The 23653-nt window shown below is 44.4% G+C and overlaps 1 protein-coding gene across 2 annotated transcripts in view; it reads right to left on the bottom strand.

The window, feature by feature from the left end:
• CPEB1 (cytoplasmic polyadenylation element binding protein 1) overlaps window positions 1-17269 on the bottom strand; it is a 2007200-nt gene extending 1989931 nt beyond the window's left edge. For both annotated transcript variants that reach the window (XM_044077812.1, XM_044077811.1), the window contains exon 1: window positions 17096-17269. In XM_044077812.1, coding sequence (XP_043933747.1) covers window positions 17096-17171 — 76 coding nt within the window. In that variant the 5' untranslated portion in view covers window positions 17172-17269. The remainder of the gene's footprint in view (window positions 1-17095) is intronic.
• Between the last annotated feature and the right edge of the window lie 6384 nt (window positions 17270-23653).

A 23653-nucleotide genomic window follows, 5' to 3' on the forward strand; every position in this document is an offset into this window, starting at 1 on the left:
GAAAGTTCTCATAAATTCATTGCCAGTCTGCAAAGAGGATAGGAATGGGTGCCTCCTTGCTTGTTTATGTACCACATAACGGTGGTGTTGTCTGTCCTTAGTAGGTGGCCTTGATGCAGAAATGGTTTGAAGGCTTCGACTGCATGCATCACTGCCAGCAGTTCCTTTTGGTTTATGTGCATGCGTAGCTCTTTTTGTGACCATAGACCTTGAATGCATCTGCCCTCCATGTGCGCTCCCCATCCGTGGTCTGAAGCATCCGTTGTAATGGTTTGGCTGTCTATTGGTTTGCTGAAGGGCAGACCCCTGTTTGACTGGCTTGCTTGAGCTCACCACAAAAATTCCTTTTGAAGGCATGGAATGAGTGGTATCAAAGTCTCCAAGCTGTGACTGTGCTGAGTCCATAAACTCCTTAGGTACCATTGTAGTTTCCTCATATGTAGCCTTGCTTGTGGAATCAGAAGGATGCAAGAAGCCATGTAACCCAGGGCCTGCAGGATTTTCCTTGCAGTCAGCAGAGTTTGTCTCGTCAGATTTTTGAAGTAATCTGGTAGTTGACTGTTTTTCTTCTGTGAGGAAAGCCATTTGGGTGGTTGTATCTAGATTCGCACCCAGAAAGGTTATTCTTTGGGATGGAACAAGTCTTGATTTGTGAATGTTGACTGTATATCCCAAGGCCTGAAGTAGGTGGATAGCGTAATTCAAGTGTTTTACCAAAGTTTGTTGGCTGTCCGCTTGTATAAGGCAGTCGTCCAGATATGGGTATATTTGAATCCCCTGAACTCTGCAGTGTGCAATTACTGATGCCAGGCATTTCATGAATACTCTGGGCGCAGTAGATAAGCCAAAGGGCAATGCTGAGAATTGATAATGCTCTGAACCTGCAAGAAATCTGAGGTGTCTTCTGCAACTTTGTCTGATAGGGACATGCAGGTATGCCTCCTTGAGGTCTAGAGTTACCAGCCAAGACCCCTTGCCCAGCATGGGAAGGAGCTGCTGTAGAGTCAGCATTTTGGACTTTGGCACAATGAGATAAGCATTCAGTGCGGACAAGTAGAGAATAGGCCTCCATTGCTTTTCTTTTCTTGGAACAAGGAATAGTCTGGAATAAAATCCTTGGCCTTGTTCTGAGAGAGGGACCTTTTCTACAGCTTTCATTTGCATTAAGCTGGAGATTTGATTCAAAGCCTCTGCCCTTTGATTCGGTGGCAGGTCTGGCATGCCTTTTCTTTTTGGTAATGTGTGAAAATGGAACCTGTATCCTTTGTCTATTATTTGTAGTGTCCATTTGTCCCTTGTAATACTGTGCCAATTTTTTGAGAATAAAGAAAGCTTTCCGCCCAAGGGTGCTTCCAATTGAGCCCTGGTTGGCAGTGTCAAAGTAAAGTCATTGAGCCTGTTCTTGTGCAGCAGTTGTAGGTCCTGCATTACCTCTCTGGTTGGGAGGCTGCCATTGACGTCCTCTGTAGGAGCCTCTAGCTTGCCCTCTACCTCTGGCACACCTATTCTTGTCTCTGTGAAACCTCTTTGTCTGGAAAGGACCAATTTTTGGAAGGTCAATTCCTGCTGAATCTTGGTGGTTGGACTTGTAGAAAATCTTTGACTGTACAGATTTTTGCCTTTTCTTCAACTTTCTTTAGGACCTCCTGAGCCGTGGAGCCAAATAACTTTTGCTTTTCCAGTGGAGCATCCAGAAGCTTTGCTTTGACATGGTCTGGCAGACATTGCTCCTTCAGCCAAGCATGCCTACGTATGACTGCGCCAGTCATAGCTGACCTACATGAAGCTTCCAATGCATCATAACCACATTGCAAGAAATGGTTGCTAACCTGTTGGGAGTTATGTACCAGATCCTGAAGTGATTTGCAGTCTAGGGGTTCAGGTGAAGACAGTTTTTTATGCAATTCATCCAACAAATACTCTTGGTACTGTATCATATGAAATTGACAATTTAATGCCCTCATAGAAAGAGTAGCAGAAGTATACACTTTTTTACCCCATCTCTCTAAAGCTCTAGACTCCCTTTCAGAGGAGAGAGGATTTTTAGTAGTGGCAGCTGCAACCCCTTTAGGGCCCTGGGAAATATTTTCTGGATCAGCAGAGTGGGCCTTGTAAAGGTGAAGATGTGAGTCTGGGACCCTGTAGTACCTATCGGGTTTGACAGGAGCCGGAGGTAGAGAATCAGGGGTTGTGCTAGACTCAGAGTACACATCATCAATGACATTTAAAACAGGAGGAATAGCCAAAGGTCTATGCTGAGGCAAATGCAAGAAGGTCCTTAATCTCTTCCTGGAATCAGAGAATTCCTGGCCCTGCCATTGGAAATGCGCTCTCATAGTGTGAAGTGTCTCCCCAAAGGAAAACTCTTCAGGAGGGGAGGCCGAAGGAATAGATTCCTCTGCATCAGAATCCTCAGAGGCGAAAAGCCTCCTCCTGGTGGTCCGAGAGAGTAGAGCCATCAGAGGCCTCATCTGAGGAGTGGGGATCAGAGGGCTCAACCCTGGGCCTTTTGTCTGGAGGAGGTTGAGAGCCCCTGTCCGGATGAGGTTGAGAGCCCCTAATTAAGGAGATAAAGTCCTCTGCTAAGCTTAGAATCTGTGAACCTGTAGTGGGTCACTGAGGGATAACCTTGGGAGGCAAAGCTTTGCAGACAGAGTTTAGCAGCTTTAGCCCTAGAGAATGCCTTAATGGACATGGATGCAGGAGGCCTGGCTGCACCACGTGCTTGTGTAGTTTTGTCTAAAGGTATGGTGTCGGAAGGTTCCAGGACACCAGTTTCTGTTAGAAATTCAATAAGACTCAGCCGGGGCCTCTGGGACCGAGGTAGTCGGCTGAGCGGTTTCGGTGGTTGGAAGTACCAAGGACTCTGTTTCAGCCGAGACAGAGACACTAGCGGTAGGCCTGGCCGTGGTTTCAGCCAAAACCGCGGCCCGCATGCGTCTGTCCTTGTCCTTCCGTTTCTTAATCAAATGTGAAGTCGGAGTCTCCGACGGCATATTGTACGAAAAACTAGCCACAAAAAATTACTCTGCAAACTCCGCCAGACGTCTAAGAGTGCGTCGGTTGAAGGAAGCACAGGCTGAACAGGCCGAGACGTAGTGGTCTGGGCCTAGGCAGGGGAGGCAGTAAGAGTGGAAATCCTTATGAGGTATTTGTTTCCCACAAGTTAAACAATTATTAACTTTATCTGACATCGGCTGAGGCAAGAAAGAGTCCCCAACGGGGTACTTAGCTTTTCTGAAGTCTTCGGTAGCTGAATTACAGGACCTGGCCGACCGGCACTTGCGAACTGCTTCTGCTTCGGGCACCACGCGGCAAGAAAGACTGAGGAAGATGGCGTCGTCTGACTTTTATACCCCAGGCGCTCTGATGTCGGGGAAAGGGCGACATCAGCAGACGCCGGACCCAGACTTTGGAATCCGGCCGACCGAAGGGCTGCCTGAGGCAGGACAACCCATATGTGATGACTGCAGATGCATCCTTGAAGGACATCCCACCAAAACCGGTCTTGAAAGCTGGTGGGGAGAGGATCTAACTGGGGACTGGACTAAGGCTTTTTCTGGCTCAGAGGAAAACCTGGGAGATCTTAGAGACCAAAGCCTAGTTGGAGGTCTTACTTTTAGTGGTGAACTGGCCTGAACAGAGGTTGGGGGACTGCTTACGCAGCTTGTCCTTGGCCTTTACACCCTCTCCGGACCTCTCGGCAGGAGTTTTGAGCCCCAGAGGCCAAAGAGGAGGAAGATGCAGCTGCTGCTGATCACGCGAGAAAAACTACTGTCCCAGAGGAGAGAAGTAGCCCCTTCAGAATCAGTTTGTCCCTCCTGTCCTTCAGTGCTGTGGGGTTGAACCCAGCACAGATAGGTCAAGAGGTCTGAAGGTGCGCTCCTCCCAGACACCACACAGTCTGGCCATCTGCTGGGGAAAGCTTATAGCCACACACTGCATTTACAGAAATCGGATTTAGGGGACTCTGACATCCCTAAAAAGAAAAGTACAGTTTTGTACCTACCATAAATGTAGATGTCCGAACAGGATAGCATCTGCAGTCCTAAAATGGGTTGTCCTGTCGTCAGGCAGCCCTTCGGTCGGCCGGATTCCAAAGTCTGGGTCCGGCCTCGGCTGGTGTCGCACTTCACCCGACGTCATCTCTGGTCTTCGGGTATAAAGGCATCAGCCAACGCCATTTTCCTCAGTGTTTCTTGCCCCAGATGCCAGTAGCCCTCTTGGATAGCTAAATTTTTGGGTAAATGCCAATGTTTCCCAAAAAGTAGAAGGCAAACACAAAAAATATGCATGTATGTACATATATACAAACAAATACACCATAAGAGATCCCCCCCCAGCTAGCTATTAGGTGGGCAATACCCTAGGAGTACCACAGAGGGGAAGGAGGGTGGGTAATCCTGACTGCAGATGCTATCCTGTTCGGACATCTACATTTATGGTAGGTACAAAACTGTACTATGTCCTTCAAGGATGCATCTGCAGTCCTAACAAATGGGTAGAATACCATAGCCAAACTAGGGGAGGAGGAATAAGAATTATGGTGTACTTTAGATCCCGAGCAGGGCAGTGGCAAACCCTGCTCGGGATCTAGAGTATAGAGGTAAGTTATAATGCTTGGCAAATGTATGCACGGAGGTACAAGTAGCAGCCTCAATAATGTCCTTGGTAGCCACTCCTCGTAAGAAGGCTGTGGTAGTGGCTGTAGCCCTTGTAGAATGAGGCCTTATGTTCTGTGGAATTTGCTTTCCATGATAGGAGTAACAGAATCTTATGCAATTTCCTATCCACTTGGAGATTGTCTGTTTGGAAATTGCTTTTCCTTCCCTTCCTGTTGCATAGGCTACTAGGAGCTGGTCAGTTTTTCTATTGCCCTTGGTTCTGTCCAGGTAGTAGCGCAACTGTCTATGTACATCCAAGGTATGCAGCAGTCTTTCCCCTTTGTTCTGTGGATTGGGAAAGAAGGTAGGTGGATTGCCTGGTTTAGAGACAGTCTGGATACCACCTTAGGCATAAATGTAGGATTAGTTCTCATGGACACTATCTTGATGGAAGATTAGGAAGGGTTGTACTGCCATTAAAGCCTGTAGTTCTGAAACCCTTCTTGCTGAAGTAATTGCCAGTAGGAAAGCAGTTTTCCAGGATAGGTGTTGAAGATCTGCTGTTGCTGCTGGTTCGAATGGAGGGAGTGTCAATTTTTCTAGCACAAAATTCAAGTCCCATGCTGGTAATGGTGGTTTCCTAGGAGGTTTTACATTCTTAATTCCTCTGAGGAACTGCCTGAGTAGAGGATGCGAGAAGACAGGAGGATCGAGGCTGTATTCTGCAGAAATAGCTGATGCATGTATCTTGATGGAGGAATAGGACAGGCCAGTATGTAGGAGCTCTGCCAAATATTCCAGGATGTTGGCAATATCTACTTTTGACACATCTTTCCCTTTTTCCGTACTCCAAATGACAAACCTTTTCCATTTCCCTGCATAGTTCCTTCTGGTAGAAGGTCTGCGGGCCTCAAGGATAATGTCTTTAACCCTTTGGGATAAATCTGGGTTAGATGTTCTTATGTAATGTTCCAGGCAGTGAATTGCAGAGTTTTCAGGTTTGGATGCAAGATGTTGTAGTTGCACTGAGTCAACATCAAAGGAATCAGGGGTAGAGTCCACGTTTCCCACCCCCCCCCAGAGACATGCTCCTCAGTAATGGATACCAATGTTGTCTTGGCCAATTTGGAGCTATCAGAATTATCTTTGGCCGTTCCTCTGATTTTCAGTAGTACCTTGTGCATCAAAGGAAGGGGTGGAAATGCATATGCTGTCAGGCCTTTCCAATTGAAGGATAGAGAGTCCACCTTCCAAGCAAGAGGGTGGTATGTCCTTGTGCAGAATTTCTTGAGCTGGTGGTTGAGTGGAGATGCAAATAGGTCTATTTGTGGCATTCCCCATTTCTTTGTGATGGCCTTGAAGATGTCCGGGTGTTGTGTAGAGACCATAAATTCCTTAGGTACCATTGTAGCTTTCTCATATGCAGTCTGGCATGGGGGACCAAGATTATGCAGGATGCCATGAAATCCAAAGCCTGCAGTACTTTCCTTGCTGTTAGTTTGTTCTGCTTGGCTAGTGTCAAGAAGTAGAGGAAGTTGTTCTTGTTTTTCTGCAGTTAGGAATGCCATCTGCTTTACTGTGTCCAATTCTGCACCCAAGAATGTTATTGTCTGGGATGGTATCAGTTTTGACTTTTTTAAATTGACTGTGTATCCCAGAGCTTGTAGTAAGCAAATGACTCTTTGTAAGTCTTGTGTCCGCTTGCTTTTGTTGTCCGCTTGTATCAGGCAGTCGTCCAGGTATGGATAAATTTGGATTCCCTGAAGCCTGCAATGAGCGATTACTGATGCCAGGCATTTCGTGAACACTCTGGGCGCAGTAGATAAGCCAAAGGGCAATGCTGAGAATTGATAATGCTCTGATCCTGCAAGAAATCTGAGGTATCTTCTGCAAATTGGTCGTATGGGGACGTGCAGGTATGCCTCCTTGAGATCTAGAGTTACCAGCCAATACTCCTTGCCCAGCATGGGAAGAAGTTGGTGTAGGGTCAGCATTTTGAATTTTGGAACAATGATGAATGTGTTTAAAGCGGACAGGTCGAGAATAGGTCTCCAACTGTTTTCTTTTCTTGGTACTAGGAAGAGTCTGGAGTAAAATCCCTTGCCCTGTTCTGTAGGTGGTACCCTTTTCCACAGCTCTCATCTTTTTTAATTGAGCTATTTGTTTTAGGGCTTCTGACTTTTGATTTGGTGGCAGGTTTGGCATTCCTCTTTTTGCTGGTAAGGTGTGGAAATGAAACCTGTACCCTTGGTCTATAGTTTGCAAAATCCAGTTGTCTCTTGTGATATAGTGCCAGTTTTTTGAAAATGCTAACTTTCCGCCTAAGGGTGCTACTATTTGTTCCCTGGTAGGCGGTGTTAGAACCAAGTCACTGTGATTGTCCTGTTGCAGTGGTAGTGGTTGTATCCGTGGCTGGTGGGTTATTGCCTTGCCACTGGCGTCCCCTGTAGGCACCTCCTCTGGATTGATTTCTGCCTCTGGAACGCCTATTCCTGCCTCTGACTTTTAGAGGAGTCTGGAATGGACCAATTTTTGGAAGGCCCGTTCCTGCTGAACCTTGGGGGCTGTACCTGTAAGAAATCTTTAACTGTTTGTACAGATTTTGCCTTCTCTTCCATTTTCTTCATTACTTGTTGGGCAGGAGAACCAAATAGACTGACCTTGTCCATAGGAGCATCTAAAAGCTTTGCTTTAACATGATCCGGCAAGACCTGCTCTTTCAACCATGCATGCCTTCTTATAACTGTGCCAGTCATGGCTGATCTAAATGAAGCCTCCAGTGCATCATAGCCACATTTTAAAGAATGGTTACTAACCTGCTGAATGTTATTCACCATTTCTAGAACATATTTCTTATCTAAGGAATCATCAGGGGACAGTTTCTTAGTTAACTGATCAAGCATAAACTCTTGGTATTGGATCATATGAAACTGACAGTTCAAAGCTCTAGCTGAGAGAGTAGCAGAGGTGTATACTTTTTTACCCCATCTCTAAGGACCTGGATTCCCTATCAGAAGGGAGAGGGTTTTTAGCTGAGGTCGAAGCTACTGCCTTAGGCCCCTGGGAGATGGTCTCCGGATCTGCAAAAGGAGCCTTGTATAAGTGATGAGTGTCCGGTACCCTGTAGAACCTGTCGGGCTTAGCAGGGGCTGGAGGTAAAGTATCAGGAGCAGTGCAAACATCATTAAAGGCATCATCCACAACAGGAAGAACTGGAGGTATAGCTAAGGGCCTATGCTGCGGTAAGTGTAAAAAGGTCCTAAGCCTTTTCCTTGAATCTGAGAAATCTTGTCCCTGCCATTGGAATTGCTCTCGCATGGCATGTAAGGTTTCCCCAAAGGAAAATTCCTCTGGTGGAGAGGCAGAAGGAATATATTCTTCAGCATCAGAATCTTCATAAGTAGAAAGAGGAGCCTCTGGATGGTCTGTAATGTCTGAGTCATCAGAAGAGTCATCTGAGGAGCCTGGCTCAGGGGGCTCTACTCTGGGTCTCTTTTCTGAAGGTTGTGAGGCCCTGTCTGGGTGAGATTGGGATCCTCTTATTAAAGAGATGAGATCCTCTGCCAAAGTAAGCATTTGTGAACTGGAGCTGGGCCTGTGAGAGGGGGGCTTAACAGGCACTGATTTAGCAGTTTTGGCTGCTTTAGCCCTGGCAAAGGCCTTTATAGACATGGCTGCAGGAGGCCTAGCAGCACCACGTGCTGGGGTAGAGACATCCAAAGGGATGGTGTCAGATAACTCTGGAGAAACCACAGTTGTAGGCAAAATTTCAGAGGCCGATTCAGCTAGGGTAGAAGGGGCCTTGGTAGTAGTCATGAATTCGGCTGTAGATTGAACCGTTTGCTCAGTTTCGGCCGAAACAGAGACACTAGCGGTTTGCTTTACCGTGGTTTCGGCCGAAACCGCGGACCGCGAGTGTCGGTCCTTTTCTTTGCGTTTAACAATTTGGGTAGTCGGAGGATCCGACGGCATAATGTACGCAAAGTCTGAGCCGAAAAACTGTTCAGCAAACTCCGACCAACGCCTAAGCGTTCGTCAGTTGAAGGAAGCACAGGCTAAACAAGCTGCTACGTCGTGGTCTGGGCCTAAACAAGGTAAGCAGTAAGAGTGGAAATCTTTATGAGGTATTTGTTTCCCACAAGTTACAGTTATTTACTTTTTCTGACATCGGCTGAGGCAAGAAAGAGTCCCCAACGGGGTACTTAGCTTTTAGAAGTCTTCGAAGTTGTATTCGGTAGTAGTAATCTCTGGATCTGACCGACCGGCACTTGCGAACAGCTTCTGCTTTGGGCGCCACGCGGCAAGAAAGACTGAGGAAAATGGCGTAGGCTGATGCCTTTATACCCGAAGACCAGCAGAGATGACGTCGGGTGAAGTGCGACACCAGCCGAGGCCGGACCCAGACTTTGGAATCCGGCCGACCGAAGGGCTGCCTGACTACAGGACAACCCATTTGTTAGGACTGCAGATGCATCCTTGAAGGACATCAGGCCCAACACGCACACTCACGACAGGAATGAGAAAGGCGAGGCTGAAAAGTAAACTTTTTCTACAGACAACCTTGCAAAAAGGTAAAGGAATTAGAAGAAAATATCCAAAAACTATATAAAATGATTTTACTCAAAAACTCCAAACTACACTAACAGCTCAGACCACGCTTGTTGCTTCACTAGTAGCAAATGATATCTAAAGGGAGGAAGGAGACTGAGACATTATGGATAAGGGGAGGAGCTGGGAGCTGAGATCAGTAGCTGGAAAATGCAGCAGTGCTGTATCAGATTCTGATCAGAAATCCACAGGTTAAAGATCAAATGAAGTCAACTACTTCAGATTAAAAGGAATAGCAGAAGGTTTAGCCGTTTCCATCTCCAACAACTCAATACCTTTTACGAATATCCAAATCCTGAGCACAATCCCATTTGAAAAATTCCATCATCCTGGTGATGGCATTTCCAAAGGAAATTTCTTAAAAGATGCATCAGAACTACTGGATTCTTCCTCTGAGCCATAGTCTAAGGGAGAGGGAAATTTGAGAACAAGTCAGGGATTCCTCCTCAGAATCTAAGAAATCTTGTTCCCTAGGCCTTGTGAGACGACTCAGCAGTAGGATTAGAAAAAAATCCTGAAGGAGGTTAAGGCCAAAGCATTAATCAAGCCTCGAGTAATGGCCTGCCAGTCAGACCGTGGATCCCTAGGGGCAGGAGAAATGCATTTATTAGTTTCTTTTTCAAAAGAACATAAGCTGTAAAGAATCAGGACCGTCTTGAAGTAAACCTGCATTCAATAACTGCTGCAAGCACTTCTTCCCAGACTAAAACCTGTTTTTAAGGGGTCTAGGGGAGTTCTTCAATCAGCTGTGGATCCCCCTTAATGTCCAAAATGGACACTTGCATAGCCTCAGCGGACATGCTGGCAGCCGGTTTTTTACCAGCCTATAAAATGGTCACAGCTGAAGGATCCAACAAGACCAGGTGGGCCGGCCTCTGGGTTCTCAACTACCTCTGTGGAATGCCCAACAGCAGAAAATTCCAGTTAATTTTCTTACTTTGCCAATGGCTGACCCCCGGGGCGGGAAGTTCCTTCCATGGTTTCTTTTGCAAACAGCTTAAGATGCTGGTTCAAGGTACAGGGGCAGAGAAGAGAACCTACTACAGAGGGTCTTGGGAACAATAGCCCAAAACTGGACAGAACCTATGGTTGTAAGAAGCTCCTAAACAAGAGACATCACGGGGGTCCTTATGGGGAATCTGTCTCCTGCATTGGCATTTACCCTTACTGGACGTCATTAACCCCCAAATTAATAAACCATGAACAAAACCTCTATGGGGTACTTATCTGAAAGTTTGGTACAAGCAGGAGGACTTGGGCGAAACAGAGGAATGAACAATGTGCTCAAACTGCAAAAAAACTCAGGCATTCAGACCAATCTTGAGAGGTGTTCACACTGGTGGCAAAGTTGAGTGTTAGTATGCCCTGACATTTACTGTCCACATTATGCAGGGATCATACATGCGACACCCAGTATATCTTAAAACTTTAGTAGGCTTTGGTATACTGACGGACGGAGCATTCACCGCTAAACTCCATATGCAAGGAATAAAACAGTGAATATAAGGACATTTTGCTGTTCCTGTTCCCCTCTGGAAACTGTTTTAACTTCTAGACAAAAAAAAAGTTGATCCATTAAAATCAAAGTTGCATGTAGCCATGCTGTTTTATGGAAATACCTGCGCCAGTTGCTCTAAAAAAAACCCTTCTGTGGCACTGGATACAAGTTGCATAGATGCATTAGACAAGAAAAAAATGGGTTTCCAGAGAATAGAGAGTCTTTCCGATTTGGAGACCAGGTCCCTAGAAGAGAAAAATCTTGATCAAATCTCTTTGAAAACATGTGAAACGTGCCACATAATTGAATCCTCTCAGATAAAGTGGATGAGGCATACACTCCCCAAACCTGTCCAGAGTGCGAGACTTTCCGTTCAGTGGATGGGCAGAGCAGCTTTCCTCTGCTAGTTTGTTCTTGGTGGCTGCCACCTCCCCCATGGAATCTACCGCCGGGGCCTTGCTCCAATGCAAACATTCCCTGGGAGCCACAACTTGCCTGGCTTCTTGAGAATGGGTTCAGCTCGTCAAGCTCCTTCCGTGCACAGGATGCAATAATGTCCAACATGTCATCCATAGGGGGTACCAATGAAGTAGACCAGAATGCAAGTAAGCCAGAAAGCAGTTATGGTCCGCAATCTCATCTGCAGGGGGTACCACCCAAGTAGCAGATGGGCCAGAACCAAAAGTCTTGAAGACCAATTCCTCAGGTGTTTGGGGAAGACCAGTCCCCTTTCTGACTAGATAGTTCAAGGATCGCTCCAAAACAAGAGATCTGCAAGGGAGGATCTGGGGGAACCTTCTCCCTCAAAATCTGTATGAGAGGTTTGAGATTTCAGGGGAATTGTGTTTTTGGGAACTATGCAGTGGGTTGCTCAGGACAGGAATCAAACATGCAAGGTCTCATGCAGAACAGGATCAAGGCTCAAGAACTATTTCCCCAATGGGTCCAGAAGAGCAGGCATGCAAACCATGGGAGATCCTATGTGGAGGGTTAAATCTGATGCATAGATCTAGCCCTTGGCTGAGGGACTACTCAAGTGCCTTTAATACCAAATCCACAACAGTTCCAGCTCCAAAACCCTTGGGAAATTCTCAATCCTGGAAGCTGCCTGCCTTGGATCAAAGACAAGATCAAAGCTGTCAAGCACCAAAGCTCCTAAGGGAAGGAAGGGATCCATGGATCACTGATCCAAACCAAACCTGTTGGGAGTCTATCCCAAAAATTATGGCTCCAGGAGTCGCACTGCTGACAAGACTGGAGCAGACGGACAGAAAAATGACCAGAGTCGAGGAAGCAGTCTTTGCTCCAATGAACATCTACCCTGGGCAAAGGTTGGATCCAGGATGAGCAGATCAGAGAAAGAGCCATCACCGAGTGTTTGGGAGAAGAGTCTACAAGAGCCAATGGGTAGAAAACTGGTAGCACCCCGAACTGGATCTAGGTCTGCAGAAAATGCTGCATCATTCTGTCCACATCTGCTTCGGTGAGTATGACCGACCTTGCAGAACAGGAAATCAGTTCTGAATAACTGGTTCAAGTGAGTACAGGAGTCGGAGCGTATGACAATAGGATCCAGAGGAGGCACTGGATCTCAAGATTTAACTACCTTAGCAGCCAAAGGAATGGTTGGATCCTCGATTTCAGTTTCTCAGGTTTGTCCTATCGTGATTTAGGTCAAACCAAAGACCCTGTTTTTCCAGATGTAGGAGTCCATACGAGATTAAGTTTGGATGAGACCCTTGAGTATCAATTTGCTTCTCTCCATCTGTATTCTGACCAAAAACTTCACATATTGAGCAGGTAACAGAGGTGAGTGGGAAGGCAGTATGCACATTTGTCATGTGCATTTGACTTTGGTAGTTTGTGTGAACACTGACTAACCATTAGGATTTAAGGTGTGTGAGATGACAAATGGAAAAGGCACCCAAAGTGCCAATACTAAATTCTAATTACACACTTCCATACTTATAACTATGAACCATTACCACTACAGAATTCACATTATGACAGTTTAAGAGTGTTGACTGTTACTAGTGTCTATCCAAAAGCCTAAACTACAGTAACCAACACTACACACTAGAAACCCAAGTACTAGAAAAATGCTCTGCTGAAAATCCTAATATGGGTATGGAGGGAAACTCTGTAAAAAGAGAATTCAAAGAATAAGCAGTCTTTTGTTAACACCAACACCCTGAGAGTACTATATAACCAGTCAGCAATGAAAGCAGCAAACTAAATGAGGCAACTCCTGTACATGGGAATTCTGTACGGGAGGAGCCTCAACACGGGATCCTACACTTCAAAATGGCAGAGGATGGAGCACACATCTGAACAGAGACCCATGTGTCGTGGAATGGAAAGGACATCAAATCACTGGTTTAAGATGGGCAATGCACGTAGTTTTTTTTACGCCCCCATTCTTATATGCTTATCTAACTGGTCTGATAAGGGAGGAGCAGAGAGGATGATTGCTTCCTTGAATCTAGGAGTTATACCCCTTGTGATCACGCTACATAAAGGACTTCCCCATATTACCACTGTTGGTGACATCCATTTAGTGAAAGTGCCCAAGTACCCAGTCAACTGGGGGCCAGGGGGCATTTCTGAGATAGGTGGTACATTCAGGTCAATAAACCAGCTTTACTCAAAATACTGAACAATTTCACACCAAAACAAATCGGTGTTCTCAAATACTTCCACCACAACAGGTGTGCATAGGATACACAGATGGCTCAAACAGCAGCTACTTTCAAGGTTGCAGTTGCTAGTTAGGACAAACTAAAAAGTTTAAAACTCAAATCACTAAATTACATCCTGACTGACCATTTCTTTCCTGACCAGTCTCCATCCTCTGCATGCTGCCCAGGAAGCTTATCCTATGGGAAGGAGCTGAAAATGTTTAAATGCCAACTTGGAAACCTAAACTGAAATGCTTCTTTCCCTAGTAGACTGCATACATCAGAGGTGTTCACCACAGCTGGAGGAATTCCTGGACAACTCCCTGTACCAGTTTCCATTCTTGTGGGACAGTCCTGGGTCTATTCAGCTCGCCAGTTACAAAAACTTACTCTGATGCAATATTCTTGCACAGTAATTCTACTGAAAAACTACATCCTCAAGCTACCACAGTCTGCACAGAACACACAATCTGCTTTTTCTCCCATTTACCACATTACTGGGATGTTATCTAACCATATGCAATTGTCCAGGGACAAAGCTGATCGGCTTTGTTGCAAATCTCAGTTTGTCACATTTGATGTCCTTGTTCCAAAACATCTGCACTTCCACTCCCATAGACACTATTACTCAAGCAAAGTCAGACGTCTGTAGTTACAGGCTATGCTGGAGCTAGAAGGGAAAATGGAATATCTGGATTAGATAAAACTGGTCTCTCCAAAGACCCATTTCAAATCCCAAAACAGGAATCTGAAATGTGAAGGGATGTTTATGTTGGGACCATAATTTGAAATACCACAGAATTTTTCTCATGTGGAGTCTGGCTAGAGAAAAGAATCACAGATGCCATGAACCCTGTATCTTGAGAAATTCCCCTGCTGAGCCCTTAGCTTTATGTGGATAAACTCAGAAACTGATCCTGAATTTTCTTCAACAAATATCTAGAAGGAATCCAGAGTCTTTCAAATGCTTTCCTGAAGCACCAAGAAATCTCACCCAAGTGAGAAATTCAACACTATGAAAAAGAGACTCTACAAAGACAATTTATCTAAAGAAAACATACTGCAGATATTTCAATCACTGAAGCTAGATACTTGGAATACCCTTAGAACAGTGAGATCCAGACAAACTTAAAGTTTGAAATCTGGTACTATAGGAACATAAGCATCTTTTAAATCCAGTTTCACCAATACTAAACTAAATAAGATTTAAAACGTCATGAAGGGATATTTTGGAACTTTCAAACTTTCTTTGGCACCAAAAACATTCTTGAAAAGTTCTTTCAAAGGATTGACCGCTTCTAATCAACCCATGAAACAGCAGATGAAACTTCAGTCATTCTGCATCTGGAGAAGTAATCTTCCTGAAATTGAGGTAGAAGTTCCCACTGTCATCTGTTCCCCTGATGAATCACATTTGTCGGTTTCCAAAGAAATGGAGGGCCAGATTTTTGGGAATTAGATGCTTCTCATGACAGGGAGGAGAGGGCTCTGAAGACCGTGCTTTCTAGGGACAGGAATCATTGCTGTTTGTGGGTGCCTACCTTGCCACTGCTTTTCTAGTCTTAATTGCTCGCAGTCTATTTTGCTTTTTGAAAATGTTGCAGAGGTAACTGTTAAAACCCTTAAAGCTTGAGAGAAGTAGACTCGGATTTTTCTGCCTTCCTTCTCCAAATGTTTTAAGGACTGCTGCAGAAACATGGTTCAACTATTAATCTAATGTAGAAATCAATTTCAGCTTTGACATCTTGAGGAAGGCTGTGTATACAACCAAGCAAGCCTCTTATTTGCAGTTCAAGAAGGGACATCAGCTCAATTAAAACGTAGTAAGTCACTTGCCATACAGTAACAGGATTACACAAATTTTCCCCTCAGAAGAGGGGAAATTAGCCATAATGTTGCTTATTTTCTGAAAAGGCAAGTATGAATTTTAACATGGGAGCTTGACAACTGGGAATTCTAAGAAATACAACACACCTGTACCCCCCAAATCATTCAATGGCTTCCTCGTCCTTATCAAAGGAAGGATTAGCATTTACCAGATGTTTAGCAGCAATATTTACCAAAGGAAATCGCTGGGTCTGACCTGCAGTTAAAGAATAACTGCACTATGGACAATCACTCCGGCTAGGCAGAGATAAATTTCCCCTCACTTTCCCCCCAAGACCGACAGGAGTGATTCTTCCCTTACCCACCAAGTGCACTCGGTTGTACAAGATGTGCCTACCCCTTATGTCCATGGCTGCTGCAGGAATATTAGAGGGAGCCAAGGAAAAGGATGAATGGTCTGAAGAACCACAAAGAGGAGTCAACCCACTTGTGGACTAAATATGGTAGCCTCCTGAAGAGACAAAGACTAATTGGAAGTGTTGTGTGGCTGGAAAGAGGATCACACATGGTCATTCCATGGAGAAGCAGAATATGCCTGGTAGCAGTAGTCTGTGAAAGTAGTCAGTTTTCCACAAAAACAGTGAAAAGTAATTCAATTACCCTAGCCCCCAAAAGTGAAACCAACAATTTTTAGACAGGAAAAAAACAGTTTAATTTTCCCTTTATTTTCCCTTGAATAGTAACACTCCTAGGAAAAAGAGACCAAGTTATGAGATTACCTGTAAACGTTTTCTAGGTTTATTTTTACAAAAAAGTTAACAGCTAAAAAAATGTGGAAGGTCCCACGCCCCACAAAAAATAAACTCATCTGCCCAGCAGTAGTGAAGTCAACCAGTCAATCCTTGAAACCAGCAACAGATCTCCTCAATGGCAGGAAAGCTTTGAAGTGCGTGGTTTTCAAACCACTTTCATCTCTGCTTGAACTGGTTAAGGAGCCGAGTGCAAGGAAGGCACCCTTAAACTTTGGAAGTCGGCCAGCTGTTGTACCCTTAGCAGGATAGTCAAGGCTACTCCTGCAGTGATCAAATGAACATCTGGAGAACTTCTACATACAGATCCAAGATACTACAGATTCTTCATCTCCTAGGAGCCTAATTATAAATTGTTATTGTTTATCTTGACTAACAAGAGCCAAATAATGGGTTATATATACAGCTGTAGTAACTTGAGTATTTGTGTTTACTACACTGACGTTAAACTAAAGCTACACCTTTCAACTGATGTTCGGAACGCTTTCACAGCTATAAATAATGCGATTGGATTACCAAGTGCTGCAGTCATGAACACTGCCAAGCAGCAAGAACTTATTAAAAAAGAAACCTATTTTGCCTTAACTACTGCAGTCATGTACAACTGGTTGCAATGCAGTCCACAAAAGCATGAACCATGTAACAAAGAAGCATCAAAATTGGAGCAAAATGTTTTGCATGAACTAACTACAAATAAGCAAACTTAGTGAACAGTCAAACAAAAATGAGAAATATGCAAGCTAGTAAGGCTAAAAGTTTGCCTCAAGCTTGCCTAGTAAACAAAACACTTGTTTATTCTAGCAAGTGACAGTAGCAAAAAGGTTTAATTTCACTTGGAGAACCCACCCACTGATGAATGCTGCTCACATCTACATCTCTTAACAAGCCATGGGAAGAAAACAGTTTAATACATGCACACAACCAGATAGTGTGGCTTTAATCAGTGGCCTCAAAACCAAAAATACTTGGGTTAGTCTTAACAGATCATACAAACTAAAAATCAAAATCCTGCCATGTACAGATTAATAGTTCTGACCCCAGACTAAGCATCCTCCTAGAGTTTAAACCAACCTGGAAGATTCTCACGCCTTCCTTTAGTAACAGGTGTAGTACACACACCAGTAAAATCCAAAGAGTTGTCCAGCATAGCATTTATTCTACGGAAAATATCAGCATTACTGCATGTTGACAAAGCAGGTGCATCCACAGGATCCCAGCAACTGCCAGACTTTGCAAGGTCTTCTTTCTGTAGAAAAGGAGAGGAATCAGCTAATCAACACCAGTAAGTAGCAAATCTCTTGTAATACTGTTCACAAAAATTCACCAAGTACTAAATATACCACCAGCCCACTGACCATCTCAAATGCAGCCACAAAGGCATAGTTAATTCTTCTAAACCATCTGTGCACCATTCTGCATTTCTCATTTACAAATGCAGTACAACTGCTTCCACAACACCTTAGACAACTACAGAGGTTAGCCATCTAACCCAGAAAGTTTAGGAGGAGGAATTTCCACATTGTAAGCCATACTATACCAAAAGTAAATCTGTGGGTACTTAGAGCTGCCAAAGCAGAACTTTGCAATACTGGCATGCAATGGGTGCTCATTACGCAGACAGATTTACTAAAATAAACCCCTCTCCAAAGATCTTATGCTGTAAGTAGAGTGGTCGTTGGATCAAGTGATCAATATCTGATGTGGAAGCTTCTAGTAAGGGCAACTTTTTTGAAAGCATGAAAGGTCAAAGATCACTATGAAGGAGCCAATACATACCAGAAAAAATATACCAGCTTGGCTTCCTCCAAGTTGCCAAGTGACCTAAAGTACAGGTTAAAATATCTTGCAGTTTTTCTAGTTGAGCAGTGTGTGTGAAGCAGCCCATTCCAAACCATGCACTACATTCTAGGACTAGCATTATGAAGGGAACATAGAATTACTACACCTTTGGACTTGCAAAAACACTCCTTTAGGAAATGTTTCTTTCCAAACATGTTGCCAGAAATAAACCTGCTTCTGTATGAACACATACTCTGATTGCCTTTAGGCAGAATTACTTCCCATGTTCAGGTGATTTTTCCTGTTTTGTTCAGATATCCAAGTGCTTTCTTTAGCTGTGTTTTGTTCATCTTCCCTACATTCTAACATTCACTTCTGTGCTTGTTCCTCCTTTAATGAACCACCTTTGTGGTAATCTTCATAGGGTCTTTCTCAGATACCTCTCAGACAAGAATTTCCCTAGGAAAACTGGTGGTGTTGTTTCTAGTGTAACATATGGTCCACAGTAGCTAGGTCTCCACTTCAGAGGAGAAAGCCTGGCAAAAAAACACACCCCACACACACACACACACCCCACCCACACACACCCCACCCACACACACACACACACACACACACACACACACACACACACACACACACACACACACACACACACACACACACACACACACACACACACACACCACACACACACACCCACACACACACACACACACACACACACACACACACACACACACACACACACACACACACACACACACACCACACACACACACACACACACACACACACACCACACACACACACACACACACACACACACACACACACACACACACACCACACACACACACACACACACACACACACACACACACACACACACACACACACACACACACACACACACACACACACACACACACACACACACCACACACACACCACACACACACCACACACACACCACACACATGCATATGTACATGTATACAAAAACAGCAGTAGTGTTGCAAAACACCACTGTATCCACTTACACCTCTGCAGCTATCCCAAGTGTACTATAAACACTACATTCTACAGTTAAGTACATTTGAATGACTGCCAGTTAATTTTGTTAAAGAGTCATTCAAAATTCATTGAAGCCAGCCAGAAATATTGGACAGCTGAAGTTCGCCCATTTTCTATTGTAGTGTGTGCAAGAATTCATAGTTCCTGGTCGACTGGTACCGGCTAATATTTACTACAGCATTCATCTATAGACCATGTGAAAAGTAGACATGCACTGTCAAATGTACTCCAGTCACTCTCCCAAAACTACGAAAAAAGCCAAAACAAGTAAAATAATGCGAGCAGGCTACAGGAACACTCCAACACACACTTATAGTAAGCGCTTTTGTTGAAGAAAATACTCCAACTTCTTCAGACTAAAAATACCTAAGACTGCATTGTGCTTAAATACAAATTATTAAACCAAGCAGCCAATGCAAACGCTTAATATCACAAACTACATCAGGTGCTTAATTAATGGGTACATTTCTATAAAACTATACAGATTTATTTAACCTTATTTAATTTTAAATAAAACCTCACAGCTACAGTTTAAATTCTTAATGTCACAGCTAGACATGCGAGTAATATAGAAATAATCAATAACACGAGATTAAATGTTTAAAATATTGCATTGGAAAAATAGAATAAATCAAACAATAATTCTTAAAGAGGAGGGGTGAATATTATATCTAAAAACACAAGCAGTTCTCAATTACTAAATAAAAAGATACAGGATAACAAAGCAAGTGGCCCCCATGGTCACTAGAGCAGACTGTCAAGCCTTTAGTGGAATCCCATTCATGTTTTAGTCAACGAATAGTCTCACAAATGGTAACAACTTTCTGGCATTAATCTCAAAGCCATGGCCAGTGGAAAGTTTCTTCTGACACGTTTCTCTTGGAAAAACGAGGTACCGTGGAAGCATCAGTAACAATCCAAGATCTGGGACTGATTAAACTGGTATCTGCTTTCAAATAAGATAAGCAGGTGGAGGTGAAAACCCACTACAGGACCCTGAGATACCAACTCCCTGTATTCAATCTGGGATTGAATCTGCAACCCAGTGGGGTGATTTGGGGGGTGCTTGTGTACACTAGAGTCTGCTGATGCCAACATTGCTAACAGTAGCAACTCCTTTAACAATGCTCAAATGAATACGAAAAGAATATTTGTTGAAAGCATTTATTACACTGCTAAGGAAATACGCAGAGATTAAAAAGATGGTCTCTACCCTTCATAAAGCCAAACTGACAGGAGTATAATTTTTCTGTGACAAATTTTATTATTTAGGAACTTAGCCAACAGCCTTTTTAGAGATCAGATATATATTCAGACTAAAAGCTGAAAAGTTTTAGGAGAGGTTCAGTAATGCTATATGTCGCACCACGGAGGAGACAAAGCAAATAGTACAACAGTGCTGTGCATGAAGGCTTTTGTATGTTTGTACTGTTTTACATTAGCTCTTGACAACTTGTTACTGACCGTACTTTTTGCACCTTCTCTGGCACAGACTAACTCATTTGAGTTTTCAACTCCTGCCTGAACCATCAAGCAAACCCACTATCTAAACCATTTGTTCATCACAGTCATTTGCTCCCCAGTGAGGTGATACTATTGTGGGCAGTTATCAAGGCAGACAATGACCCCACCATCCCAGGCACTCCAAACATCCCCCTTCAGCAGCTTCAGAGATATACTGACTCCAGTCTCTGAAGGGAGGAACATGTGAATTTGCTGCATGCCTGCCTCACCCTCCTAATGGCACTGCTATGCCACAGCAGTGTCCCTATGGCCCAGATTCCATGGGCTGCAACACCCACTGGGTGCCCACCAAGGTGCAAGCCAAGCTCCCCCTCTTCCAGGATGGATAAACCATATGGTACTCAGTCCCATCATGTCCCTCCAGATAAAACACTGAACATGTAGATCCCAAATAGTTTTACTCCTCTGCACCACACCAAGGGGGTCATTATACTGTTTCCAAAGCTAAGAGATGGCTGCGGATACTGTCATTGGAGCCAATTGTTAGAACGCCTAGGATCAGGTCCGCAGTGAACTGAGGGAATGAAAGTTCAGATTCAAGCATGGGAGCACAGAAGTGGGTGAAATTGGAAGACTGCCCACCAAGACATTTTTGTGCCAATGTCAAAAAAGTTGGTAACTTCTGAATGGAGCTCAGTTCAGATTAATAGTCCAGATTGTGGCCATCTTTGGAAAAGGTGTCTACTTCCCTGCCCGTCTCCCTACTGATGTGCTAAAGTTATCAGATAGTCTAACCAAGAACTTATGGGCATCAGGAAGCCAAGTATTCGCCCCCCCTTTACAATTTCTTAGCAAGTTCCTCCATAGATTTTTTGTAAAATTTCACCCTTGCACTAAATGGGGATGGACTTAAATCAGCGGCAGCACTGTTGCCTCACAGCAAGAGGCTCCCCAGTTTGATTCTCTGCTGGAGTACAGGGAATGCCTTCCGTGTTGAGTCTGCATGCCCTCCCCGCGGTTGGGTGGGCATTCAAGAGACGTGTAAATGGGCATGCCTTCATTGAAGGTTGGACTTCGAGCTGGCACCTCAGCGTTCATGAAAATCTGCCAATCATTAGCGGACTGGAGTAACACTGTGGCAACCCCTAACGGGGAAAAAAGCCGAAAAACAAACTAAATGGGGATGGAGCTCTGTACATTGGCTTTGAAAGGGAAGCCTGATGCACAGCAACTGTAGTACGGGGATCAACAGTGGCAGCGTTTTTGAATTTCTACAGTAAATCATACAGGAATATTGGGTTGGTTTTACAGTAACATGAACAAGTTAGCATTACTAGCCATGACTACTTGATGTTCTTCATTCCACATTGCTGCAGTCCTAACCATTGGGTAGTCCGCTGTCCCAGTCGGCCCGAATACCAAAGTATATGGCTGACGTCGGTCAAGGCGCATTAGACTGACGTCAGTACGTCAGGGTACTAATGCGCATGACCGACGTCACATCCTCAGTCTTTTTTGCCGCATGGTCCGATGCAGAAGCAGTTTTGCGAGTGCAGGTTGGCGTTCTGAAATTTTCTGAAGTCGGAGTTTCAGACCGAATCAAAGTTGGCCAAGTACCCCGTTGGGGAATATTTTGGTTTTTTCTTGCCTCAGTATTTAACCGGATGTCAGAAAAAGTGAATAACTGTATTTCTTGTGGGAAACAGATACCTCATAGGGATTACCATACCTTGTGTATACCTTGTTTAGGGCCTGAGCACGACGTTGGATGCCGCTCTTGTGCTAGATTTAACAAACGCACTATTAAGAGAAGGTGAGACTGTGCCAGGTTAGTTTTTGGGAAGCGTTGTAATTATAAAATGCCGTCGGATGCTCCGACGCCCGCTTCGTCCAAGAAACGCAAGGACAAAGCAGCAAAGCCTAGGGTGGAAGAACCGGCAGTCCCGGACGTCGGTTCTTTAGAAGGCTCTGTGGAGCCGGAGGTTTTGCCAGGAGAGACTTTACGGTTACAGGTTTTATTTCCATACCTTGCCTCCTTTCAAAGGCATGCCAGACATTCCTCCTCTACAAAGAAAAGAGGCTCACAAGCAAATTTCTCTGTTACTCCAAATAGGGGCCATTCAGCCAGTCCCTGTGCCAGAATGGGGCCTAGGATTTTATTCTCGCCTATTCCTAGTACCAAAGAAGGGGGACACGTGGAGACCAATTTTGGATTTATCTATCCTCAACACTTATCTGGACATTCCCAAGTTCAAAATGTTGACGTTACAACAGCTTTTACCTCTGCTGGGCAAAGATCACTGGATGGTAACTTTAGATCTCAAGGAGGCTTACCTTCATGTGCCTATCAGACTGAGTTGCAGGAAGTATCTACGTTTTCGAGCTGGAAATTCCCATTATCAGTTCTCTGCATTGCCCTTTGGCTTATCTACTGCGCCCAGAGTATTCACAAAGGTTCTGGCTCCAGTGATAGCTTACTTCAGGCTAAAAGGAATTCAAATCTATCCTTACTTGGACGACTGCCTGATTCTGGCTCAAGAAAAGGAAGACCTTTTACAGCATTTGGAATATGTGATAGCAGTGCTAAGATGCCTAGGGTATTCTGTGAACGAAATAAAGTCCAGTCTAGTACCCTCTCAAGACATGTGCTTTCTGGGTGTGAGACTGAATACAGCAGCCCAGATGGCCTTTTTAACCCCGGACAAACAAAAGAATCTTTCAATTTACTTCCATCAACTATCTCTTCAGTCCGGGCTGACTGCAAGGACAGTCCAAGCCTTAGGGTTCATGGCATCTTGTATTCTGGTGCTTCCCAATGCCAAACTGCATATGAGGAAGCTGCAATGGTATCTCAAAAATGTATGGACACAGCACTGCCAGGATTTGGACACTGTCATTCAAATAATACCTTGCATTCAACAGGAATTTTTGTGGTGGGCTCAGGAATGTCACCTAAACAAGGGACTCTCTGTGACCCGGCCAGAGGCGAGTCAGATTCTAACGACAGATGCCTCAGACATTGCTTGGGGAGCTCATCTAAATGGAAAGTGGATACAAGACAAGTGGCCTGCCAGACTACAGCATCTACATATCAACATGAAGGAGATGTTAGCAGTCCAGTTTGCATTAATGGCTTTCAAGGAGTTACTTCTTCCAGGGCAGGTGTTGATTCTAACAGACAACACAACTGTCATGTGGTACATCAACAAACAAGGCGGAACACATTCTTACCCGTTGTGCAGGCAAGCAATGATTTTATGGGAGACTGCGCTCAGCTTGCAAATAACTCTTCAGGCAAGGTTTCTGCCG

This window comes from Protopterus annectens, chromosome 7.part0, assembly GCF_019279795.1.
Source record: "Protopterus annectens isolate FY-2018-M chromosome 7.part0, PAN1.0, whole genome shotgun sequence".
Taxonomy (NCBI): Eukaryota; Metazoa; Chordata; order Ceratodontiformes; family Protopteridae; genus Protopterus; species Protopterus annectens.